General features: G+C 36.7%; 1 protein-coding gene across 10 annotated transcripts in view; it reads left to right on the forward strand.

Moving 5' to 3' along the window:
• PIK3R3 (phosphoinositide-3-kinase regulatory subunit 3) overlaps positions 1–23395 on the forward strand; it is a 139840-nt gene that overhangs the window by 93113 nt on the left and 23332 nt on the right. For 8 of the 10 annotated variants that reach the window (XM_049094451.1, XM_049094454.1, XM_049094453.1 and 5 more), the window contains 3 exons: positions 1290–1388; positions 12524–12704; positions 13361–13486. In XM_049094451.1, coding sequence (XP_048950408.1) covers positions 1290–1388; positions 12524–12704; positions 13361–13486 — 406 coding nt within the window. Of the gene's footprint in view, positions 1–1289; positions 1389–2768; positions 2891–12523; positions 12705–13360; positions 13487–23395 lie in introns of those variants that run through there. The other 2 variants (XM_049094455.1, XM_049094456.1) reach the window with 2 other exon arrangements.

The raw sequence follows: 23395 nt of genomic DNA on the forward strand, positions 1-23395 counted from the left end.
AGAAACTTTGTACTCATTTAACACTAACTGCCTTTTCCTCCTATTCTCCCCAGCCCTGGAAACCACCATCTTACTTTCTGTTTCTATGAATTTGACTACTCTAGGTACCTCACATAAGTGGAATCATACAATATTTATACTTTTGTAACTGGCTTATTTCACTTAACAAATGTTTTCAAGGTTCATCCATGTTGTAGCATGTATCAGAATTCCCTTCCTCTTTGAGGCTGAATAATATTCCATTATGTGTATATACCACATTTTTATATATTCATTCATCTGGACATTTGTCTTTGAACAGTTGGATTGTATATAGCTTTTGGCTATTGTGAATAATGTCGCCATGAACATTGGTATATGAATGTTTATTCAAGCCCTTGCTTTTATATTTTTATTTCCTTATTATTGGGGGGGAGGGGCAGAGGGAGAAAGAGAATCTTAAGTAGGCCCCACGCCCAACTCGGAGCCCAACATGGGGCTTGATCTCACAATCCTGAGATCATGACTTGAGCTGAAATCAAGAGTTGACTGCTTAACCGACTGAGCCACCCATGAATGCCCCTTAAGTCCCTGCTTTTAGTTCTTTAGGGTGCATACCCTGAAGTGGAATTTCTGAGTCATATGGTAATTATGTTTAATTTTTTGGAGGAGATTTAATATATTTTATATTAAAATGGATCAGAAAATTTTTAGAATTGTACAACGAAAGAGCCTATTATATTTAAATACCATTTAAATTTATATTCTAAGACTTTGTGGGTCTGTAACTCAAGAGTCTTCTATGCCCTGCCATATCCTGAGTGTTCTAGTGTTTTTTTCCTTAGAGTTCTAAACCAACTCTGCAGGAGGAATTTGTCATCAGTATAAATTCAAACTGGAGATTATATTGAAAGGTTGTGAACTTAGTGAATCTTTCCCTCCTCTGATCAGACACAGCTGCCACTGTTGCTTAAATACAACCTACTTTCTAAACAGCTGCTGGTTTTTCCTGAAACCCTACAAGTTCAGACCTGCCTAAGGAAGCCCTAAAGGCTTAATGGAAATACTATCCCCTACAGACGGTTGATATCTGGAAGGGTTTAAAAAGCAAATAGCCCTTCTTTAGATTGCATAATACCAAAAATCAAAACAAAAAGATCATATCTAAGGGGAGGAATTAAATGACCCCTGAAAGCCCCCATAATTCTGTGACCTTAGACATACTCACCTAACTAGCCTTAGTAGTAATATGTGAGGAGAACAATCAATGATTACATTTTTTCCATTTTTCCTATAATCCTATTTTTCAGGGAGGAGGTAAATGACAAATTAAGGGATATGCCAGATGGTACGTTCTTGGTCAGAGATGCCTCAACAAAAATGCAGGGGGATTACACCTTGACTTTGCGGTAAGTATTTTTCAGTATTTTGACTAGTGTTCTACTAGTGTTGTTTATTTCTGGGCATATGGAGATTTTTATATATATTTAAATGTTTACACATTTAAAAATATTTGTACTTAATTTAGATAATTTTTAGTTGTTTGGCTTACCATCCTTTCCCTACATGTTAAATATTTAAATGTTTTATATGAAAATGGCAACAATTTTCATTTTTATGTAGGAATAAAACAAAAAGGCTAAAATCCTTAAAAGTAAGTTGCAAAGGTAAGAATTATACTGTTGACCTTGTGAGTGAAGTTGAAGTCATGGGCCCAGCCTGAGGTTATTAATGATATGTTGGGAATCCACCCCTCTACTAACCCCATTGTTTTCCTCAGTGCAGACTTCAGAGAGTAAAACTCAACAGTTTAGGCTGATGAAGATATATATAAAATAAAGCAATTCTCAGCCTCCTCTGTCATGCCACATGTGTAGGCATTTTAGAATTTCCTAAGTCGTAGACGTATCACCTTTTAAATTTACAAAGATGGGACATTTATTTTATTTTATTTTTTTAGATTTATTTATTTATTCATGATAGACACACACACACACACACACAGAGAGAGAGAGAGAGGCAGAGACACAGGCAGAGGGAGAAGCAGGGAACCTGATGTGGGACTCGATCCCAGGACTCCAGGACTGCGCCCTGGGCCAAAGACAGGTGCCAAACTGCTGAGCCACCCAGGGATCCCCAGATGGAACATATATTTTAAAAGATTAGGAAAACTGCATCAGATATTTTTACATTTAATTTTAACAGTTATAATAGCCTAATTATAATAAAGTGTTATTTTTTTAAAGGGACTGTCAAATAAAAATATAATGAAAACAGCAGTGATAACAACTCCCTTGTACTGCATATTTTACATGCAATATTTTCTTATTCCTTACAACAACCTTTTGTGGTTGGTATTATTAAGATTTCCATTTTATAGACAAAGCAACTGAAGCTTAACCTAGTTAAGAAACTTTCCTAAAAACACACAGCTAGTAAATGGCAGATAATGGATTCAGATCCAGATTTACCTGACTCCTTGCTACCTTTCTGCCTACTATTTTAGGAAAAATCATATATTTTGTGTTAGAAATTTGGAGTTTCTGGTAAGGACATTATAAGAAGTTAATACCTTGGGATTTTAGTTGTGCTGAGGAATAATCAAAGTTCTGTAATGATTCATTTGACTCAAGTTTTGTTTTCTGCTCCCGTCAGGCTTATCTTTATCACTCTGCAAGGACTGCTAAACCAATGACCATTTCTCTCATCTTACCTCACCTGACCTCTTAGCAGCATTAGTCATAGGCACTTCTTCCTAGAAACAGTTTATTGTCTTGGCTGTTATGACATCACACTCTCCTGATGTTCTTCCTAACTCTAGGCCAACCATTCCTTTGCTCGGTATGTAAATATCAAGTGTTCCAGGCTGGGAGTTCAGCCTCCTTCTTTTCTCTGTATTCATTCTCCCAAGGTGAGCTTGTTCTGTTCCGTGGCTTTAATATGCAATTACATGGTGATGATTCATAAACTTCATCCCAGCTCTGACCTCCAGAACTCCACATGCATATATCCATTTACCCACTTGACTGTGCCACTTAGATAACTAGGGGACATATTAATTTGAACATGGTCAAAGAAGAATTCTTGATTTTTAACCCAGTTCCTCCTCCTCAAACTGTTTCTCTTCTATTTACTTTTTTTTTTTCAGAAATAGAATCACCATCTTTATAGTGCTCAAATTACATCTCTTTTTAACCCTCCGTTTTTCCCTCATCCTCACATCCAAATCCATCATTAAACAAGTCCTGCCAACTTTACCTCCAAATCTGTATTCATAATCTCATCATACTTCTCTACCACCCAAAATAAGCCACCATCCTCTTGCTTGATCTTTTGCAATTGTTTCCTGACAGGCCTCTCAGCATCTTATAAATTTCTAACCTTCTCCACCCCCTGTTGCCCATTTTCTGTACAGAAACTAGAGTGATCATTTTAAGAAATGAGTCTGATTATTCCTTTGCTTAAAATTCTTTTAAGAATTACCCTGCTGCACTTAAGGTCAATGATTTTGGATTTTATTTTAACTTACAAAACTCTATTTGACCTGGACTCTGTCTACTTCTTAGACTTCTTCGTTGCTCTCTTCCCTCCCTGCACTGCATTCAACCTCACTAGCCCTTTTGTACCTCAGACAAAGGAGCCTTATTCCTGCCCCAGGGCCTTTGCAATAGGCCTTTCTGATCTTTGCATCTTTGGTTCCTTTTCATCATTCAGATCTCTGCCAGATTGCCAGCTCTTCAGGGCTTCCCTAATCACTCAATCCAAAGTAGCCATCCAAAGATATATATTACCTCAATTTAATTCTTTGTATGAGCCACTTCAGTATTTTCTTCTTCTCTTCCACCTTGTCTGTCTCACGGCACTAGAATTTAAGTTCTCTGCTAAGAGGACTTTGTTTAATCATCATTACATCTCCAGACTCCAGTGTGTGATAATGGATAGGTATTAGACAATGGATGCCTAATAAATATATATTAACAGAATGAATGTCCTCATTTATCTGAAAGATGGTTTTAATCCCACACAAAGGTATTATTTTATGTTGGTTAGATTCCTAAATGCACCTAACTAAAAGCAACAATTTTTGTATCTTGGGATGAGGAAAAGAGCCTGCAGTTACTTCCCTGAAGTTGCAGTACTGTTCAGGAACAAAGGTGGGCAAGGGGTCCCACTCACAGCCTCCTGGTCTACAAGACACCATGAGAATGCTTAGGCTCCTACAACCGGAAGGGATCTTTAATACTGCCTCATCCAGCTGGGTTTTGACACATATTGGAATTCCCTGTATAACATTTTTCAGAAAGAGCATTGAGCTTCCATATGATCTTTCAATCAGAGGGAGCTAGCATCTTCTTCCCTTTGAGGCAGCCCATTTTATTGTTGCAGCTTTAAAGATTAGAGGGTTATCTTTGTGCTAGATATTATGGTAGGACCAGGAACACGGACATGAGTAAGATATGATTTTACCCTCAAGAGTTTATAATCTTAGTGCGTCATGGTGGAATAGGAAAAACACATATATACTACACCTTAATGCATTGTGGTATTATATTAGAGTTCTCCCCATTCACCCCTTCCCCTGAATCCTGGTAACCATTGTTTTACTTTCTGTCCTTGTGAATTTGATTATTCTAGGTACCTCATATAAGTAGAATCATACAGTATTTATCCTTTTGTGTCTGGCTTATTTTCCATATAGTAGTGTTTTTAAGGTTTATCCGTGTTGTAGCATGTCAGACTTTTCTTCCTTCTAAGGGTAAATAGTATCCTATTGCATGTATGTACTACATTTTGTTTATCCATTGGTCAATGGACATTGGCAAGAATATCTTAAAGTTTTTGTGTATCTTGCAAAGGGTCTGACATATAGGTACTCAGTAACTATTTAAAAGGAAAGAATAAATGAAAGAAAGAGAAGTTTTCTTAGAGAGAATGGTAGTTAGCTGGGCCTTGTTAGGCAGAAAAGTGATGGTCTTTCTAGAGTTTGTAAATACACATAACTTATTACTCTGCAGAAGATCTAACAATGAGTTAACATTTTTGTCTCAAAGAAGCCAGAGTCTGGTGAGGGCAACTGGAATAAGAAAACTGCTTTGGAAAAATAAATAAATAAGATAGATAGATAGATAGATAGATAGATAGATAGATAGATAGATAGAAAGAAAGAAAGAAAGAAAACTGCTTTGGGGCAGCCCTGGTGGCTCAGCGGTTTCTTGCCGCCATCGGCCCAGGGTGGGATCCTGGAGACCCGGGATCGAGTCCCACGTCGGGCTCCCTGCATGGAGCCTGCTTCTCCCTCTGCCTGTGTCTCTGCCTCTCTCTCTCTCTGTCTCTCATGCATAAATAAATAAAATCTTAAAAAAAGAAAACTGCTTTGAACTAAACCAAAATAATAGGAGAAGATCAAACATTATACTTTGGTGTTTCAAGGAGGGAAAGAGAGATCTTGTTGAGAGGATATAGAAAGCTGTCCTTCATGGAACAAATTGCATTGCAGTGTATCTGGAAGAAGGGGATAGGTTTGGCCATGTATAAAGTGAGAGAGGAGATTGCAGGATTGGGTAACAATAAGAACAGAGATATGAAAGTGAGAAACTATAATCAATCCCCTGTTCTGTGAAATGCAGTTGGCAAGAGGGTCAAGTGCCTTATTTGCCCCATTTGGCAAGAGGGTCAAGTCCACAGAAGGAACAAGTGATAGGGGATGGAGGGTTAGAAAAAGGGTCATGTTAAAGAGGGTCTTGATTACTAAAATGTGGAGTTTGCATTTAATATTGTAGGTAGGCAAAGGAAACCATTGCATTTTTTCAGCAGGGGAAGTATATGAACAGGGTATATAAGGGTATGAACAGACTGTATTTGATGAACAGACTGTATTTGAATAGAACAGACTGTATTTGAATAGAAAGAAGAAAAGAGAATAGATACTAGTAAAGAGTTAGAATATTATGAATCATTGAGGTGCCTGGCTAGTTTGTTGGTGGGGCATACTACTCTTGATCTCAGGGTGGTGAGTTCAAGCCCCACATTGGGCATCAAGCTTACTTAGAAAAGAAAAGAAAAAAATATAGAATATTATGAATTGAGGGGTAATGGTGATCCAGAATAGAATTTATCCTTTAATCATTTAATATTTATTGAATGTCCACAATGTTCTAGATACTATTCTAGGAAAAGGAAATGATGAACAAGCTGGATGTGATCTCCTGTCAACAGTGTTTATATTTGGAGGTGGAAGTAGGAGTAGGGAAGAGGGAGACAAACACATAAAAAAACATAACTTCACAGTATATGAAATGCTATCTAGGAAATAGGGCTATGTGATAGGTATATAGGGAAAGAAAATTTAAGATAATTTTGAGAAGGAAGGCCTCTCTAAGGAAATGACCTTCTGAAAACTGAAGGATATGTAAGAACTGGCCAGAAAAGTGTTCCAGGGAAAGGTGAACAGAAAATGCCAAGACACTGAGTTTTGGAAAGATTTGGTGGATCTAGTGAATACAGAGACTGCTGTGGCTGGCTTACAGTGTGGACCACAGAGTAGTCAGAGATGAACTTGAAAGTGGGAAGGAGACAGATGCACAGAGCCTAATGAGCCATGGTAAAGAATTTGAATTTTATTTCAAAGTGCAAAACACACACACATGAAACCACCACCAAAAAAGGGTTTTAAGCAGGGGAATAAAATGATGGAAAGGTAAGATACACTGTTAGCTAGGATAGCAGCTCTAGGAAAGGAGTTAAGGAGTCAAAGTCAGAGGCAATATGGAGCTAAGAATACAAGGGATTTAATAATAGAGTAGGGAGTAGGTATGAGGTTGAGGAGAAAGCTAAAGATGACTGGTTTGAGCTTGCTGGGCTTAGAATGGATGTGCCATTTATAGAAATAGGCAAGTCAGGAACAGTTGTTTTATGGAGAACAGGGGAAAGATGTTGATTATTACCTGCTTCAGAACTTCCAGGTAAAAATATATCTAGAGTATAGCTAGAAATGCAGGTCTGATGCATAGAGGAGTGCATAAAACTAGCAAAAGATTCAGGTACCATCTACATAAAGTAAATGAGATGTAAAGGAAAGAGTTATAGACCGAAGAAAAGATAGAGGCTAAGGGCAAATATTTTTAGCAGCAGGAAGGAGCAGAGGAAGAACAGAAGTTCTTAGAAGTCATAGAAGGTGTCATAGAAGTCATGGAAGGACAAAATATCAAAAACAAATGGTGGCAGGGTCGAGGGGAAGGAAGGAAGAGTAGAAATCCCAGCCTTGTAAAGATATCTGAGCCTGTGGTAGAGAGAGGAGGCAAGCAGAATCTGAATTTAGTCCAATGTCATTAGTGACCCTTCGGGTACCTGGGTAGCTCACTCAGTTAAGTGTCTGACTCCTGGTTTTGGCACAGGTTGTGATCTCAGGGTTGTGAGATTGGGCTCCATGCTTGGCATGGAACATGCTTAAGATTCTCTCTCTCCCTTTGCAATCCTCTCCTGCCCTTCCACCCACTGCCACACTCTCAGTCTTTCTCTCTCTCTCAAAAAAAAGTTGTTGGTGACCCTCAAATGAGAGTAATGAGCGTGAAATCAGACTGGGAAGGGTAGATGATAAGTAAATAGAAGTTTTTCAATTCGGTAACCTTTTTTTTAAGATATTTTTTGAGAGAGGGCATGTGAGTCAGAGGAGGAGCAGATAGAGAGGGACAAGCAGACTCTATGCTGAGCTCAGAGCCTGATGCAGAACTCAACCCCATGATTCCCAAGATCACAACCCGAGCTGAAACCAAGAGTCAGATGCCCAATCAACTGAGCCACCCAGGAACCCCCAGTAACTATTTTTAAAAATAGTATTCATTGTAGAAAATCTGTATACCTAAATTTTTTATTTTATTTTATTTTTTTTCTAAGATTTTATTTATTCATGAGAGACAGAGAGGCAGAGACACAGGCAGAGGGAGAAGCAGGCTTGATCCCGGGTCTCCAGGATCACACCCCGGGCTGCAGGCGGCGCCAAACTGCTGTGCCACCGGGGCGGCCCCATCTTTTTTTAAAAAGAAGATTTGGGGCACCTGTGTGGCAGCAGTTGAATGTCTGCCTTTGGCTCAGGTTGTGATTCTGGGGCCCTGGGATAGAGTCCCTCATGGGGCTCCCCACAAGGAGCCTGCTCCTCCCTCTGCCTCTGTCTCTGCCTCTCTCTGTGTCTCTCATGAATAAAAAAATCTTGAAAAACATCTATTTATTTATTTATTTATTTATTTATTTATTTATTTATTTGAGAGAGAGAGTGGGCATTAGGGGCAGAGAGAGTCATAAGCAGACTCTCACTGAATGCGGAACCCAATGTGGGGCTGGATTTCACAACCCTGAGGTCACAACCTGAACCAAACCAAGAGTCAGGAGCTTAACCAACTGTGCCACCCAAGTGCCCCTGGGTAGTTAAATCTTTAGGAATCTGCTATATGCCAGTGTTAGGCTAGGTGATAGGATACTAGAAGAAATAGCATGATTCTTCTGTTTAAGAAGAGTATGGTGAGGGAGAGATATATAATTAAAAATTCACCATTCTTTAATTCCTTTATGTCTTCATTTCCTTCCTTCTCTGCGCAAGAGTCCATGATCTATTAAAATTAGCCTTGTGAATATATCCTCAGTAAACTTGCTCCTCTTTTCCTATGCTGTAGGCACCCAACTTTATTCCAACACTTGTTAAATTCAACTCTATTCCTTGTCTACACCTGGATAGCTGAGTGTGGAGAAGAATAACACTATCCTCACTGGTCTCACATAAAATTCATGACTACTGATCTTAAAATGGGCCTTTGGTATTGCTCTGCTGAATTTCTGCATTTTTGCAATCCGTTTGCTCTCCCACTTTCCTATATGACAATATCATGTGTTCTTTTTTCCTTCAAATCAACAACTTGTCTTTCCCCTTCTAACTAAAGAAATTACTTCTGGGACACCTAGGTGGCTCAGACAGTTAAACATCTGCCTTCTGCTCAGGTCATGATCTCAGGGTTCTGGGAGTCTCTCAACAGACTCTCTGCTCAGGGGAGTCTGCTTCTCCTGCTCACTCTCCCTATGTGCTCTCTCTCTCAAATAAATAAAATTTTGAAATTGCTTCCTGTTTCACTGGTAACATTAAGATAGAAGATATCTAATTCCCTCATGATCCTGTTGCCACAGCTATCAATGTATTTACATCTGAATGTGAATACCCTCTTTCTCTTGTTCCATTGGATGACTGTTCAAGTTTTTGTCCAGGATCCACACATCATTACTTGTGGACTAAATCCCATTCCATCCCTCTATTCTGTTCAAGGACATCACCCTCGGAATTATCTTGTCCTTTTTCTTTGGTGATAGCAGTTTTTGTGTCTCTACTGAGCCATTCTTGTCAGCATATAAATATGTGATACTGTCTCGCATTTAAGAATAATGAAGAAAATTCCCTTGAGCCTCTATCTTTCCAGCCACTTCTGTATTTCTCTCCTCCCTGTTTACAGCAGTACTCCTTAAGACAGTTGTCTGTAGACATTTCTTTTTTATCTTCTTTCATTACAATGAAAGCCATTACAGTCAGGCTTTCATCCTTACCATTCCATTGAAACTATTTTGTCAAGATCACTTGGGGATCTCTATTTCATCAAGCCCCGAGATCATTTACTTGGTTGATCATTTTCTCTTTGTTGAAATGCTTTCTTAAAAAGGTACCATGCTCTTAGTTCTCCTTTATTAATTGCTGTCTCTTGGTTTCTTTTTTTTTTTTTAAGGATTTTATTTATTTATTCATGAGAGAGATAGAGAGAGGCAGAGACATAGGCAGAGGGAGAAGCAGGCTCCCCATGAAGATCTTGATGTGGGACTTGAACCCAGGACCCTGGGATCACACCCTGAGCCAAAGGCACACTCAACCACTGAGCCACCCAGGTGCCCCAGTCTCTCTTGGTTTCTTTTGCTGGTTCTTCCTCATCTTCCTAACTGCTAAACATTGGTGAACCCAGGACTTAAACCTTAGACTTCTTTTTTTGTTCTACTATGCTCTGTAGGCAGACAGCTCTTGATTTTTTTTTACCTCTAGCCCAGCCTTTCTCCTGACTTCAGATTCTTCAAGTAGGCTGCTGGATTATCTACTCTTGGATGTTCACTGGATATCTCAAGCTTAACATGTCTAAAAACAAAATACATGTTTTTAAATATATTCTTTTAAATATACTCTTTTAAATATATTCTTTTTATATAGCCTTCTTCATTTCAATAAATAACCATTCCATTCTTCTAATTGCTTAAGATAAAAAAAACTTGAAATCATCTTTGTTGTCTTTCATTCATACTCATCCATGTCCATGACATCAGCATATCTTGTCAGCTCTTTCTTCAAAATATATGTAGAATTCCACCATTTCTCACTATTGCCTCTTACTACTATCCTTGTTCAGGATGTCATCCATCATCACTTGCCTAGATTATTTTAATAGTTTCCCAACTGATCTTCCTACTTCTACCCTTGCCCACTTTGATCTGTTTTCAACCTGGCAGCTAGAGTGGGCCTTTTAAAAATTAAAAAGTGGACCTTTTATATCATGATAGATGATATAATTCTGTTCAGAATCCTCTTGTGTCTCTCCATCTTACTCATAAAAGCCAAAGCCCATAAATTGGCTTACAGATTGTTACATGATCTGGGCTCCTTTTACAGCTCTTACTTTTCTCTCCTATTAGTTCTCTCCTTTTTGCTCATTCAGCCGCAGCATCACTGGCTTCCTTCCTTAAGCATCAAATTACCTTGTTCCTTGTGCCTTGAGCATGCCAAGCATGCTTCTACCTCAGGGGCTTTGCACTTGCTGTTCCCTCTGCCTGAAAAACTTTTCCCCTAGGTATCTGCTGTGCTACTTCCCTCATTTCATTTAGGACTCTGCTTAAATGCCACCTGAAGAGAGTGGTTTTCTTTGTGCAACATATATAAAATAGCAGACCATCTACCCCCAGAACTCTTTCCTTTACTCTGCTTTTTTTCCCCATAGGACCTATTACCATTTGATATATCTAGTTATTTATTGTTATGTTTATCTTAAACTAAGTCTGGCTTGTTCATCCTTATATGCACTATACCTCATACAGTTCCTGGCACATAATAGATAATCAAAATAAAGTTTTGTTTGTTTTTTGTTTTGTTTTGTTTTTAAGGCGGGGAGGGAGAGAGCATCTTAACTAGGTTCCATACCTGGTGTAGAGCCCAATGGGGGGCTCAGTCTCTCCACCCACCCTGAGATTATGACCTGAACTGAAATCAAGTTGGATGCTTTACCAACTGAGCCCCCCCTGTGCCCCAAATAAATTTTTTTGAAGGAATGAGTGCCTTTTAACTTTTCTCTAGCAGATAGATCAGCTTACATTTATTGTGAGTATATGCGTGGGTGTATATACCCATAGTAACTACATATGATTAGGTGGTCCTTCTAATGTTTATTTTATAGGAATAGTTCTTCATCCATCCAAATCCTGACTTTCTATAAGCATTACTAAATCAATCCATAGATTCAAACCTTTTGTGTTTAACCTTTCACAAATCCTGATGTCTCATTTATCATGTGTAATAGCGTGGCATAAAGGGATGTGGAGATGTATTTTCCCCCATTAAGTCTGCATGCTGTTATAAGAAGAGTTGAGTGGGAATGGTGCAGTGTTTTGTTATGATAGAATGAATCAACCTGCTGTGGTTTGATTATACTGTGTGGGACTTGGAAAACACTGCCATTTTAAGCTTTGGTTATAAATTATGTTTAAGGGACAATTGGATATGACTCAATAAACAAAAGTGGTCTAAACTATTTAAGCATCAAATTACCTCATTCTAATATAAATGGCTCTTCAAAAGCTATACTTTATAAAACAATTGAATGACAGTTGAATCATTTACTTATTGTGATGGTCTAAATAAATAGTCATTTCCAAGAATTATAAGCAAATATAAAAGACAAAATAATGTAAGGTGTTAGATTAATTATTCAGTTATAAATCATTCAAGGAGCTTAATTATGTTTGAGCATTCACAGTCAGACCTTGAGTGTGTTGGTGATTATGTGTGACAAATGCTTATCCTTCTCCTTCATACAGAGATGGCTTCTACTTCCCTCCACAGGCACACAGCCACTTATCTTTAGGTTCTAAAGAGATTGTCTCTGTTCTTCCTGAAAAAATATTAATAGATTTCAAAGTAGAAAATTTATTCAGAAAATAAAAGATAGAATTTGCTTCTGTTTTAGTTATTTTTAAGTGACTATTTTTGTTTAGTTTATTGATACTGAATGCAGGTCAGATATATTGGCCTTTAGTAACCAAGATATTTTATAGACAAATGAAATAGTTGTAAAATAATAAGATATTATATATATATATTTACATACCTAATTATATATGCCTTTTCACTTGTTCCAGTTCCATTAACATAGTAAAACTTGTTTATTATATGACACTGTGCTTTTATATCTCTATATGAAAGTAATACTTTGATAGAATTTTTTGGGAAAAAGGTCTACAGTTGCTGTCTTGTTCACAGGAAGGGAGGCAATAATAAGTTAATAAAGATCTATCATCGAGATGGTAAATATGGCTTTTCTGATCCTCTGACATTTAATTCTGTGGTGGAGCTCATTAACCACTATCATCATGAATCTCTTGCTCAGTACAATCCCAAACTTGATGTGAAGCTAATGTACCCAGTGTCCAGATACCAACAGGTATGATTATAGAAGTTTTTTTTTTTTTAAGACTTTTTATTTTTTTGTTTGAGAGAGATTGAGTGCACACATGAGCAGGGGAAGAGCAGAGGGAGAGGGAGAAGCAGACTCCCCACTGAGCAGGAAGCCTGATATGGGGCTCGATCCCAGGACCCTGAGATCATGACCTGAGCCAAAATCAGACGCTTAATCGACAGAGCTACTCAGGTGGCTCCCTATAGAAGTTCTTGATAGATATTCAACAAGTCACTTTAACATCATTTCATTTTAATTTACCAGGCTTATCAATAGGAAAAAGAAAAAAATCTAGTCATTTGAAATTTCTTATTTAAGATTTAAGATATTTTTGGAACTTATTCTGTGGCTACTAGTCCTTAATAGCTTGTTGCATGTACTTACCAACTTTATATAAAAATACTTGTTTATGTTTCCTATTTATGTATCAGTCCTTAATTTTTTTATAAATAAGTTTTTATTTTGATGTTATCTAAAGGTTGGTCATAGTGTTAAAAAAAGGATTTAGTGCTTTTGCATGCCTAATATTAATACAGTGGCTTAAACTTACAGTAGAAATGCAATTTAAAAAGAAATAGATGTGGAAAAATTGATGTGCCAGAATTGTTAACATTCTTTATTTCTTTTGTTTAACTGTACAGGACCAATTGGTAAAAGAAGACAACATTGATGCAGTTGGTAAAAAACTGCAAGAGTACCACTCTCAGTATCAGGAAAAGAGTAAAGAGTATGACCGGCTATATGAAGAATATACCAGAACATCCCAGGTTAGTAAATTTTTGTTATTGAGGCTGGTAAGTAAGTATGCAGTGTTACAGTTACTGTACATTTTCTGTAATTCATCTGACAATCCTTAGCTGTCTTAGTATCTCGAACAGCCTTTTTGAGACTTTGATAATACAAATTCTTCTCCCATTCATAAATAAATTTTTTATTGGTTAAGGGTATAATTTTTTTCAGTTATTATTAACTGGGATAAGGTTTGACTGAAATGATAAAAAATAACAATAGCAAAAGTGTCAAATAGAAATTTATTTTTCTTTTATGTATAGGCAGTGCCAGGGATATTATGTCGTCTATACAATCATTAGGGCTTAGAGTTCTTCTATTTTGATGCTTTGCTATCTGTAGAAGTTGGCTTACTCCAGTATCAGCCATCACAACAATATTCTAATAAACAAGGTAGAAGAATAGGAAGGAGAGAGGAAAGTTCCCTGTTTTTTAAGGCTGCTTCCTAGAAAAAGTACACACTGCTTCTACTTTCATTGCACTAGTAAGACATAGCTACGGATTATAACTAGCTGCAGGGAGGCTAAGAAAGCTAGTTTTTATTTGGTCAGGTGTACCCAACTAACATTTGAAAATTTACTGAGGAAGAAAGAATGAATGGGAATTATGAGACCACTAGTATTCTTAACCTGAATGGGAATTATGAGACCACTAGTATTCTTAACCACAGTTTTTAGATCATAAATCTTAATATTTCTTTTATCATATATGTGCAACAGAACAAAATTCTGAAGAATAATCTAGTTCTCTTCCTAGAACTTTTTTTTCTAGTTCTTTTCCTAGTACAGTTAAAAAAAAAAAAGATTTTACTTATTTATATGAGAGAGCGAGAGCAGGAGCACGGGGAGAGGAGGCAAAGGGAGAAGCAGACTCCCTACTGAGCAGAGAGCCCATGGGCTCCATCTCAGGACTCAGGGATCATGACGAGAGCCAAAGGCAGACACTTAACCAACTGAGCTACCCAGGGGCTCCTCCTAGAACTACTTGGATTCTTTTTTAGTTAGCTTGGGTTGGTTTAATTTGCCTGGAGATGTTACATAATATATAAAAGGTGCTGGGAATTTTTATGAAGGTGCAGGTGTTGAGGGAAGTTTACTCATTGCAGTATTTGGGTCACTAGTGGCCTAAGAAAATACTCTTAACTGGATTTCTTATCTACATTCTTTTAAAGATTATTTATTTATTTGAGAGATAGAAAGCAAGAGTGTGAGTGGAGGCACTGGTAGACGAGGAGGGAGAAGGAGAGGGAGAAGCAGATTCTGCTCAGCCATAGCAGGGCTCAATCTCACCACCCTGAGATCATGACCTGAGCTAAAGTTAAGAGTTCCTTAACCAACTGAGCCACCAGGGAGCCCCCATTTTTGCACATTCCTTTGAAACACAGATTATTACTTTGAATATCAAATTATAAAAGCATTAGTCTGTGTTGATTAGTCCATCTTATGATAGCATTTGTTCATTTTACTAAATTCATAGTGAATTCTCAGTGCCTTGATAACTTGGCTGAATCCTTTATTGAACATAAGAGTAACAGATTTTGTCTAGTGTTTGTTTTCTGTTGTGTTTGTTATTTATGTTATTATTTGCTATTATTTCCTTTTTTTTGACTTTCAATTTAATTTGCTTTTCTTTTACTGTCTTAAGGTGAAAATTTTGTTTGCTGGCTTTAAAACTTTATTTCCTAATAGAAGCATTTAAAGCAATAAATTTCCTTCTAAGCAGTCCTATAGGTAAATCCTATAAATTTTGTTATACTGTTATTTTCCTTATTCTGTTTTAAATATTTTCTAGTTTCCCTTATGATTTCTTCTCTGGGCATATGTTCTCTAATTTCTAAATATTTGGGGCTCCTCTAGATATTATTCTGGTTTAATTTTTTTGTAGTCAGTGAACATATTCATTAAGGTTGCAGTCTTCTGAAATTTATTAACTTATGACCTAATACATGCTTTATCTTAGTTAATTTGCACACTTACAGAGACCAGTAAAGTTGTTGGTACAGTGTTCTTTCAGTTGTTGGTATAGTCCTGTATAAGTATCTATTAGATCAAAATGATTTATAGTGTCATTCAAATATTCTCTATCGTTACTGAATTTTTTTTTTTTTTGGCTAGTACTGTCCATTAATTAGGAATCTTAAAGTCTCTAGTTACAATTGTAGATTTGTCTATTTCTCCTTTTAGTCCTGTTAGCTTTTGCTTTATGTGTATTGAAATTCTATTAAATGCTTACATATTTATAGTAAATTTACCCCTTTATCAATATGAAATATTTCTTGGGACACCTGGGTGGCTCATTTGGTTGAGTGTTGGGCTCTTGATTTCAGCTCAGGTCATGATCTCAGAGTCGTGGAATTGAGCCTCATGTCCTCCTCTTTGGATCTGCTTGAGATTTTGTCTCTCCCTCTCTCCCTGTCCCTCTCCCTTCCCACTCTCTCAAATAAATAAATAAATCTTTTAAAAATATGAAATATTCCTCTTTTAATCTGGTAATCCTCCTGGTCTTGAAGTCTGCTTTTTCTAATATATCCCCACCATCTTTCATATACTTAGTATTTGCATGATATGTTTTTTCTGTTCTTTTACTTTCTTACTTATCTATTTTATTTTATTTTATTTTATTTTATTTTATTTTATTTTATTTTCTGTTCTTTTACTTTCAATCTGTTTGTGCCTTTATAGTTAAAGTGTATCTCTTATAGATAATAATATATATAGTTGGGTCTGGCTTTTTTAAAAAATGCAGCCTGACAATCTCTGCCTTTTAATTGAGATGTATAATCCATTTGTATGTCTTGTAACTATTGACATGATTAGGTTTATATTTACCTATTAGATATTTTATTTTATTTATTTTTGTTCCATCTGGTTTTGTTCCCCAGCAATTCTTTCATGGTCATCTTTTGGGTCAAATATTTTTTTAGTATCCCATTATGATTCTTCATCTGGCCTTTTAGCTATATCTGTCTCTCTTTTTTTTTTCTTATAGAAAGTTGCTCTAAAGATTACAGCGTGCATTTTTAAAAAATATTTTTTTTATTTATTTGAGAGACAGACAGAGTGAGCAAGAGAGCACACATGAATGGGCAGAGAGAGAGGGAGAAGCAGACTCTTCTGCAGACCAGGGAGCTTGCTTGATCCCAGGACTCTGAGATCATGATCTGAGCCACCCAGATATCCCTACACCATGCATTCTTTTTTTTTTTTTACACCATGCATTCTTAATCACAGTTACTTCAGTTCATACTGTACCATGTAGCCTGTGAATGTAGTAACCGTACTATTATATAATTCTATTTCTACCCCTTATTGTTGTTATGTATTATATATATGTATGTTAACCTCATAATTCATTGCCTATTCTAGGTACTTTATATAGTTGGAATCATACAATATTTGTCCTTTAACCTCATAATTCATTGCCTATTCTAGGTACTTTATATAGTTGGAATCATACAATATTTGTCCTTTGTCTGGTTTACTTCACTAATTGTAATGTTTTCAAGGAAAATCCATGTTGTAGCATATATATATATATAAATATTTTATGGCTAAATAATATTGCATTGTATGTGCATATGACATTTTGTTTATCCATTCATTTGTTGATGGACATTTGGGTAATTTTCCACAGTTTTTGGCTATTGTGAATATTGCTGCTTATGAACATCTAGTGTACAAATAACTGTTCAAGTCTCTGCTTTTATTTCTTTTGGATATATGCCTAGAATGGAATTTCTTGGTTATATAGCAGTTTTATATTTAACCTTTTGAGAAACTGCCAGACTGTTTTCCATACTGGTAAAACTATTTTACATTCCTACCAGCAATGCATAAAGATTCCAGGTTTTCCACATTTTCTCTAACACTTGTTATGTTTTATGTTTTTATCTTTAAATTTTTATAGCCATTCTAGTAGTATTGAAGTGATATTGTTTTTGATGAGTTTTATTTTCTTTAATACCTTACCAAATATGTGATTTTCAGATATTTTTCCCATTTCAGATATTTTTCCCATTTTTATATGTGATTTTTGCTTTTCTGATAATATCCTTTGACATGCAAATGTTCTTAATTTTGATGAAGTCCAATTTGGTTTTTGTTTTGTTACCTATACTTTTGGTATCATATTCATGAAGTTTTTCCAAATCCAGTGTCATAAAGATTTTCTCCAATGTTTATTTCTAAGAGTTTATTGTTTCTACTCTTAAATTTAGATCTTTGATCCATTTTGAATTAACTTTTTATATGTAGTATGAATTATGGTCTGGCTTTTTTTTTTTCTTTCACATGTGAAAATACATTTTCCCTTGCACTGTGGTCCCAACACCATTTCTCCATTGGATGATCTAGGGATTTTTGCTGAAGTGAGACATAGATCATAGGTGTGAGGGTTTATTTGGGGGCTTTCCATTGTATTTCATTGATCTATATGTCTGTCCTATGTCAGCACCATATTCTGATTACCCTAGCTTCTTAATAAGCTTTGAAACCAGGAAGTGTGAGTCTTCCAAATTTGTTCTTTTTTTTTTTTAATTTTTTTTTTCCAAATTTGTTCTTTTTCAAGATTGTTTTGGCTATTCTGGGTCCCTTTTAAGTCATAGGAGTTTGAAGTTCAGTTTTTCTGTCTCTGTGTAAAAAAAAAAACAAACAAAAATGCATGTGGGATTTGATAGTGATTGCATTGAATCTATATGTATCACTTTAGGTAGTATTATCATCTTTTTTTTTTCATTTATTTATGATAGTCATAAATCATAAGAGAGAGAGGCAGAGACATAGGCAGAGGGAGAAGCAGGCTCCATGCACCGGGAGCCTGACGTGGGATTCGATCCCGGGTCTCCAGGATCGCGCCCTGGGCCAAAGGCAGGCGCTAAACCGCTGCGCCACCCAGGGATCCCTATTATCATCTTAATATGAAGTCTTCTGATCCATGAACAAGGACATCTTTCCCTGTCTTTATGTCTTTAATTTCTTTCAGCATTGTTTTGTAGTTTTTGGTGTATGGATTTCTTCCCTCCTTGGTTAAATTTATTCCTAAATATTTTATTCTTTTTGATGCTGTTGTAAATGGAATTATTTCCTTAGTTTCTCTTTTGGATTGTTTATTGCTAGTGTATAGAATACAGTTGATTTTGTATTCTGCAACTTTGCTGAATTTATTAGCTCTAACAGTTTTTGGTGGATTCTTTAGGGTTTTATACCTATAAGATCATGTCATTTGAGATAGTTTTAATTTTTCCCCTTCAATTTGGATGTCTTGTATTTCTTCTCATTGCCTAATTTCTCTGGCTAGAACTTCAAGTACTTTGTTGAATAAAAGTGGTAAAAGTGGATATCTTTGTCTTGTTCATGATCTTAGGTGGAAAGCTCTCCCATTTCACCATTGAGTATGATGTTAATTTTGTGTTTTTCATATATGGCTGTATTAGTTTCCTATGTCAGCTATAACAAAGAACAACAAACTGGGTGGCCTAAGACAACAGAAATTTATTCTCTCACTGTTTTGAGGGCTCGAAGTCCAAAATCAAGGTGTTGGTAGGGCCTTTCTCTTTCTGGAGGCTCTGGAGAAGAACTTTCATTGTTTTTCTTAGTTTGTAGTGGTTGCTTGCAGTCCTTGGCATTCTTTGGTTTGGATACATCACTCCAATTTATGCCTTCATTATCAATGACATTCTCCCTCTGTGTCTGTTTTCTCTGTCTCTTTTTAAAAGATTTTATTTGTTTATTTGATAGAGGGAAAGAGAGAGCACAAGCGGGGAGTGGCAGGCAGAGAGAGAGAGAGAGGGAGAAGCAGGCTCTCTGATGAGCAGGGAGCCCGATGTGGGGCTCTATTCCAGGACCCTGGGATCATGACCTGAGCCTAAGGCAGATGCTTAACCAACTGAGCCACCTAGGCACCCCTATTTTCTCTTTTTATAAGGATACTAATCATTGAATTAGGACCTTTCCTAATCCAATATGACCTCATCTTAATTCACTAAAGACCCTGTTTCCTAATAAGGTCACATTCTAAGGTCTTGAGGATTAGGACTGATCAAATCTTATGTGGGGGGCACCTTGGTGGCTCAGTGGTTGAGTGTCTGCCTTTGGCTCAGGTTGTGATCCTAGTCCTGGGATCCAGTCCCACATCAGACTCCCCACGGAGAGCCTGCTTCTTCCTCTGCCTATATATGTCTGCCTCTGTGTGTGTGTGTCTCATGAATAAATAAAATCTTTTTTTTTTTTTTTTAAATAAATGTTTGGTAACTTCACTAGTGAGTCTATCAGGTCCTGGGCTCTTCTTTGTTGGGAATTTTTTGATTACTGTTTGAATCTCCTAATGGGGTTATAGGTCGGACTGTCTGTTTTTGTAGGCTCCACACCCAGCATAGAGCCCAATGCAGAGCTTAAGCTCACGAGCCTGAGATCAAGACCTGAGCTGAGATCAAGAGTCAGATGCTTAGGGATGCCTGGGTGGCCTAGTCAGTTAAGCATCTGACTCTTGGTTTTGGCTCAGGTCATGATCTCTGGGTTGTGGGACTGAGCCCCCGCATCAGGCTCCATGTCAGCAGAGAGTCTGCTTGGGATTCTCTCCACTCCCTCTACCTCTGCCCCTGCTCGTATGCCTTCTCCCTTTCTCTGTCTAAAATAAATAAAATCTTAAAAAAAATATATTGACAGCTATAAATTTCCCCAGAGCACTGCTTTTGCTACCTCTGTAAGTTCAGTATTTGTTTTAGTTCTTAATTATCTCAGGGTATTTTCTAATTTCTCTTCTCATTTCTTCTTTGGTCTATTGGTTGTTTAAGAATGTGTTGATTTCCATATATTTGTGGGTTTCCCCATATACCTGAGAAGAATGAGTATTCTTTGCATCTGAAGCAACTCTCTTGTAGACAGCATATGGGTGGATCATGGGTTGTTTTTCTTTTTTTCTTTTCTTTTTTTTTTTAAGTAGGCTCCACACCCAGCGTGGAGCCCAATGTGGGGCTTGAACTCATGACCCAAGATCAAGGCCTGAGCCAAGATCAAGAGTCAGACACTTAACCGACTGAGCTACCCAGGTACCTCGGGTTTTTAATTTTTAATCCATCTGCAGTCTCTGACTTTTAGTTGGGGAGTTTAATCCATTTACATTTAAAATAATTACTGATTATTGGTAAGGAAGAACTGACTCTGGCATTTATTATTTTTATTATTATTTTTCTTTGTGTCTTATGTGTCTTTTGTACTTCAGTTCTACCATTACTGGATTTTTTTTTTTTTTTTTTTAGTATTCTAATTTTTTGTAGTGTACCCTTTTATTGATTCCCCATTTCTTTCCTTTTCTGTACTTTTTTTTAGTTTTTCTTAGGAAATACCTTGGAGATTACAATTAACATCTCTTTTTTTTATTTTAATATTTTTTGTTTACTTATTCATGAGAGAGACAGAGAGAGGCAGAGGGAGAGAAGCAGGCTCCTCGAAGGGAGCCTGGTGCAGGATTGGGACTCGATCCCGAACGCAGGATCATGCCCTGAGCTGAAGGCAGATGTTGAACCACTGAGCCACCCAGGCATTCCTACAGTTAACATCTTAACTGCACAACAACCTTGTATCAATTATAAACTTTTTTTTTTTAAGATTTTATTTATTTGCGAGAGAGGGATAGCAACAGCATGAACTGGGGCCAGGGAGAGGGAGAAGCAGTGGGGAGCCAGATGTGGGGTTCAGTCCTAGCACCCCAGAATCATGACCTAAGCCAAGGGCAGATGCCCAACTGACTGAACCACCCAGGCCCCTCAAATATAAATTATTATTCACATTTGCAGTGGCATATAAATACTTTGCTCCTATACATCATTGTTCCTCCCTCTTTATACTGTTATTGTTACTGGGATTATAGGGGCCAGAAATGCTATAATGACCTATTTTCCTATGTGAGATGTTTAATTCCATTTTATTTTCAGGTTTTATTTTATTAATTATTCAGAATGATCTTAGTAACTTTTTCTTTCTGGGTGCCTGTGTATGTTTTTTTACACTGCAAATTTAACTTCTCTGTATTCCTTCAGTTCTTCCGGATGAATTATCTGTGATGGAGGCCAGTGTTTGGGGTAGAATGGGGAAAGAGTTACTGATGCTTCTTCAGATTGAATCAACATAATTTTTTAAAATTTAAGTTCAGTTTGCCAACATATGGTATAATACCCAGTACTTTTGCCATCAAGTGCCCTCCTTAGTGCTTGTCACCCAGTTACCCCATTCCCTCCCACACCTCCCCTCTGTAACCCTTTGTTTGTTTCCCAGAGTTAGGAGTCTCTCATGGTTTGTTTACCTTGCTATTCTTTCCCCACTCATTTTCCCTCCCTTCCCTTCTAATCCCTTTCACTATTTCTTATATTCCACATATGAGTGAAACCATATGATGATTGTCCTTCTCCGATTAGATTGAATCAACATAAATGGTCAACATTAGGGGATGTGAAATGGTCATACATATAATAGAATGTTATACAGCTATTAAAATAGGTTTTCAGAAATTATTTTAAAACTAATTTTTGGAAAGTATAAAAGCTATATAAATATGTTAAATTCAGTATAAGTTATTGCTGAATTCTATATGAATTATTGCATACAAAGTAAAAATTCCCATTCCCTGGAGGCAACTGCTGTTACTAAGTGCCTTTTAGGAATTCCTGGTGACTTGAGAAATGCTTATGATATAATTTCAGGCAAAGAAGACAGCACGTAGAAGTGTGTGAACACTGTGATTTCAGTTATGGGTATGCCCACTAATCTGAAGGGAACACTTTATCAAAATATGCTGGGATGAAAAAATATGCTGGGATGTTTGGGGTGATAGACTTAAGAGGATTTGAGGAAAATATGGTAAAACTAGAAAGGAAATAATAGAAATAATATGCACATTAATAACAGTAATATAAAAATGACCTTTTTAAAACAAAATGATATGAAATTATTCTATAACCATCAAAAAATGATGGTCTACTGATTTTGAGTTATTGATTTTTTTAAGATTTATTCTTTTTTTTTTTTTTTTAAGAGAGCATGTGAGCATGGGGGATAATGGGGGGAGGGGCAGAAGAAGAGGGAGAATCCCAAGCAGGTGTCCAGTGAGTGAAGCTGGACATCACCCTGAGATCATGACCTGAGCTGATATTCAGCTGATGGCACTACCCAAGGTGCCCCCTGATTTTGAGTAATTTCTAAGATACATTATGTAAAAAGGCAACATAGGGAAAAATGTGTGGTATACTGTCATCTATGGTTAAAATATACCACAACTAGACTAAGGTATTCAGTAAGTGGTTTTGGATGTATAATCCCCTCCCCCCTCCTTTTTCTTTTTTTTTAACCTGATTCTCTCTCTCTCTCAAATATAGCTGGAGTTGTCATTATCTCCATCTTATAGATGGGAACTTGAAGCCTAGAGAGTTCTTTTATAGGGTTGTAACCAGTTTTTAGCATAATCAGGATTAGAATATAAATCTCCTAAATTCCAGCATAGTTCATTTGCAATACATAGGCATGATTGCTGTGTTTAACTGTAGAAATAGGGAGAGAGAGAGAGATGAGACTCTATTCTACAAAAGGTTGAAATACTCTGACATTTGTCAGACACAATGTGCATTCACCAAAATGGAATACTTTAAAACCTTTTCTCTGCATCAGATAAAACAATGATGGATTACTGTATTCCTTTGTGTATATTTATTTAAAGGGCAACATATAACACTATGTTTAATCTTACAAAGAATATTGAATAAAAGATGCAAAAGAACATATACTATGAGTCTGTTCATAGAAGCTACAAAACCAGGTAAATTTAACGATTTGATTTTGGATGGGGATATAAAGTGGTAAAATCATAAAGAACAACAAGGAAATGATCATCATAAAGGA

The sequence above is a fragment of the Canis lupus genome, chromosome 15 (genome assembly GCF_003254725.2).
Source record: "Canis lupus dingo isolate Sandy chromosome 15, ASM325472v2, whole genome shotgun sequence".
In the NCBI taxonomy this organism is placed as follows: domain Eukaryota; kingdom Metazoa; phylum Chordata; class Mammalia; order Carnivora; family Canidae; genus Canis; species Canis lupus.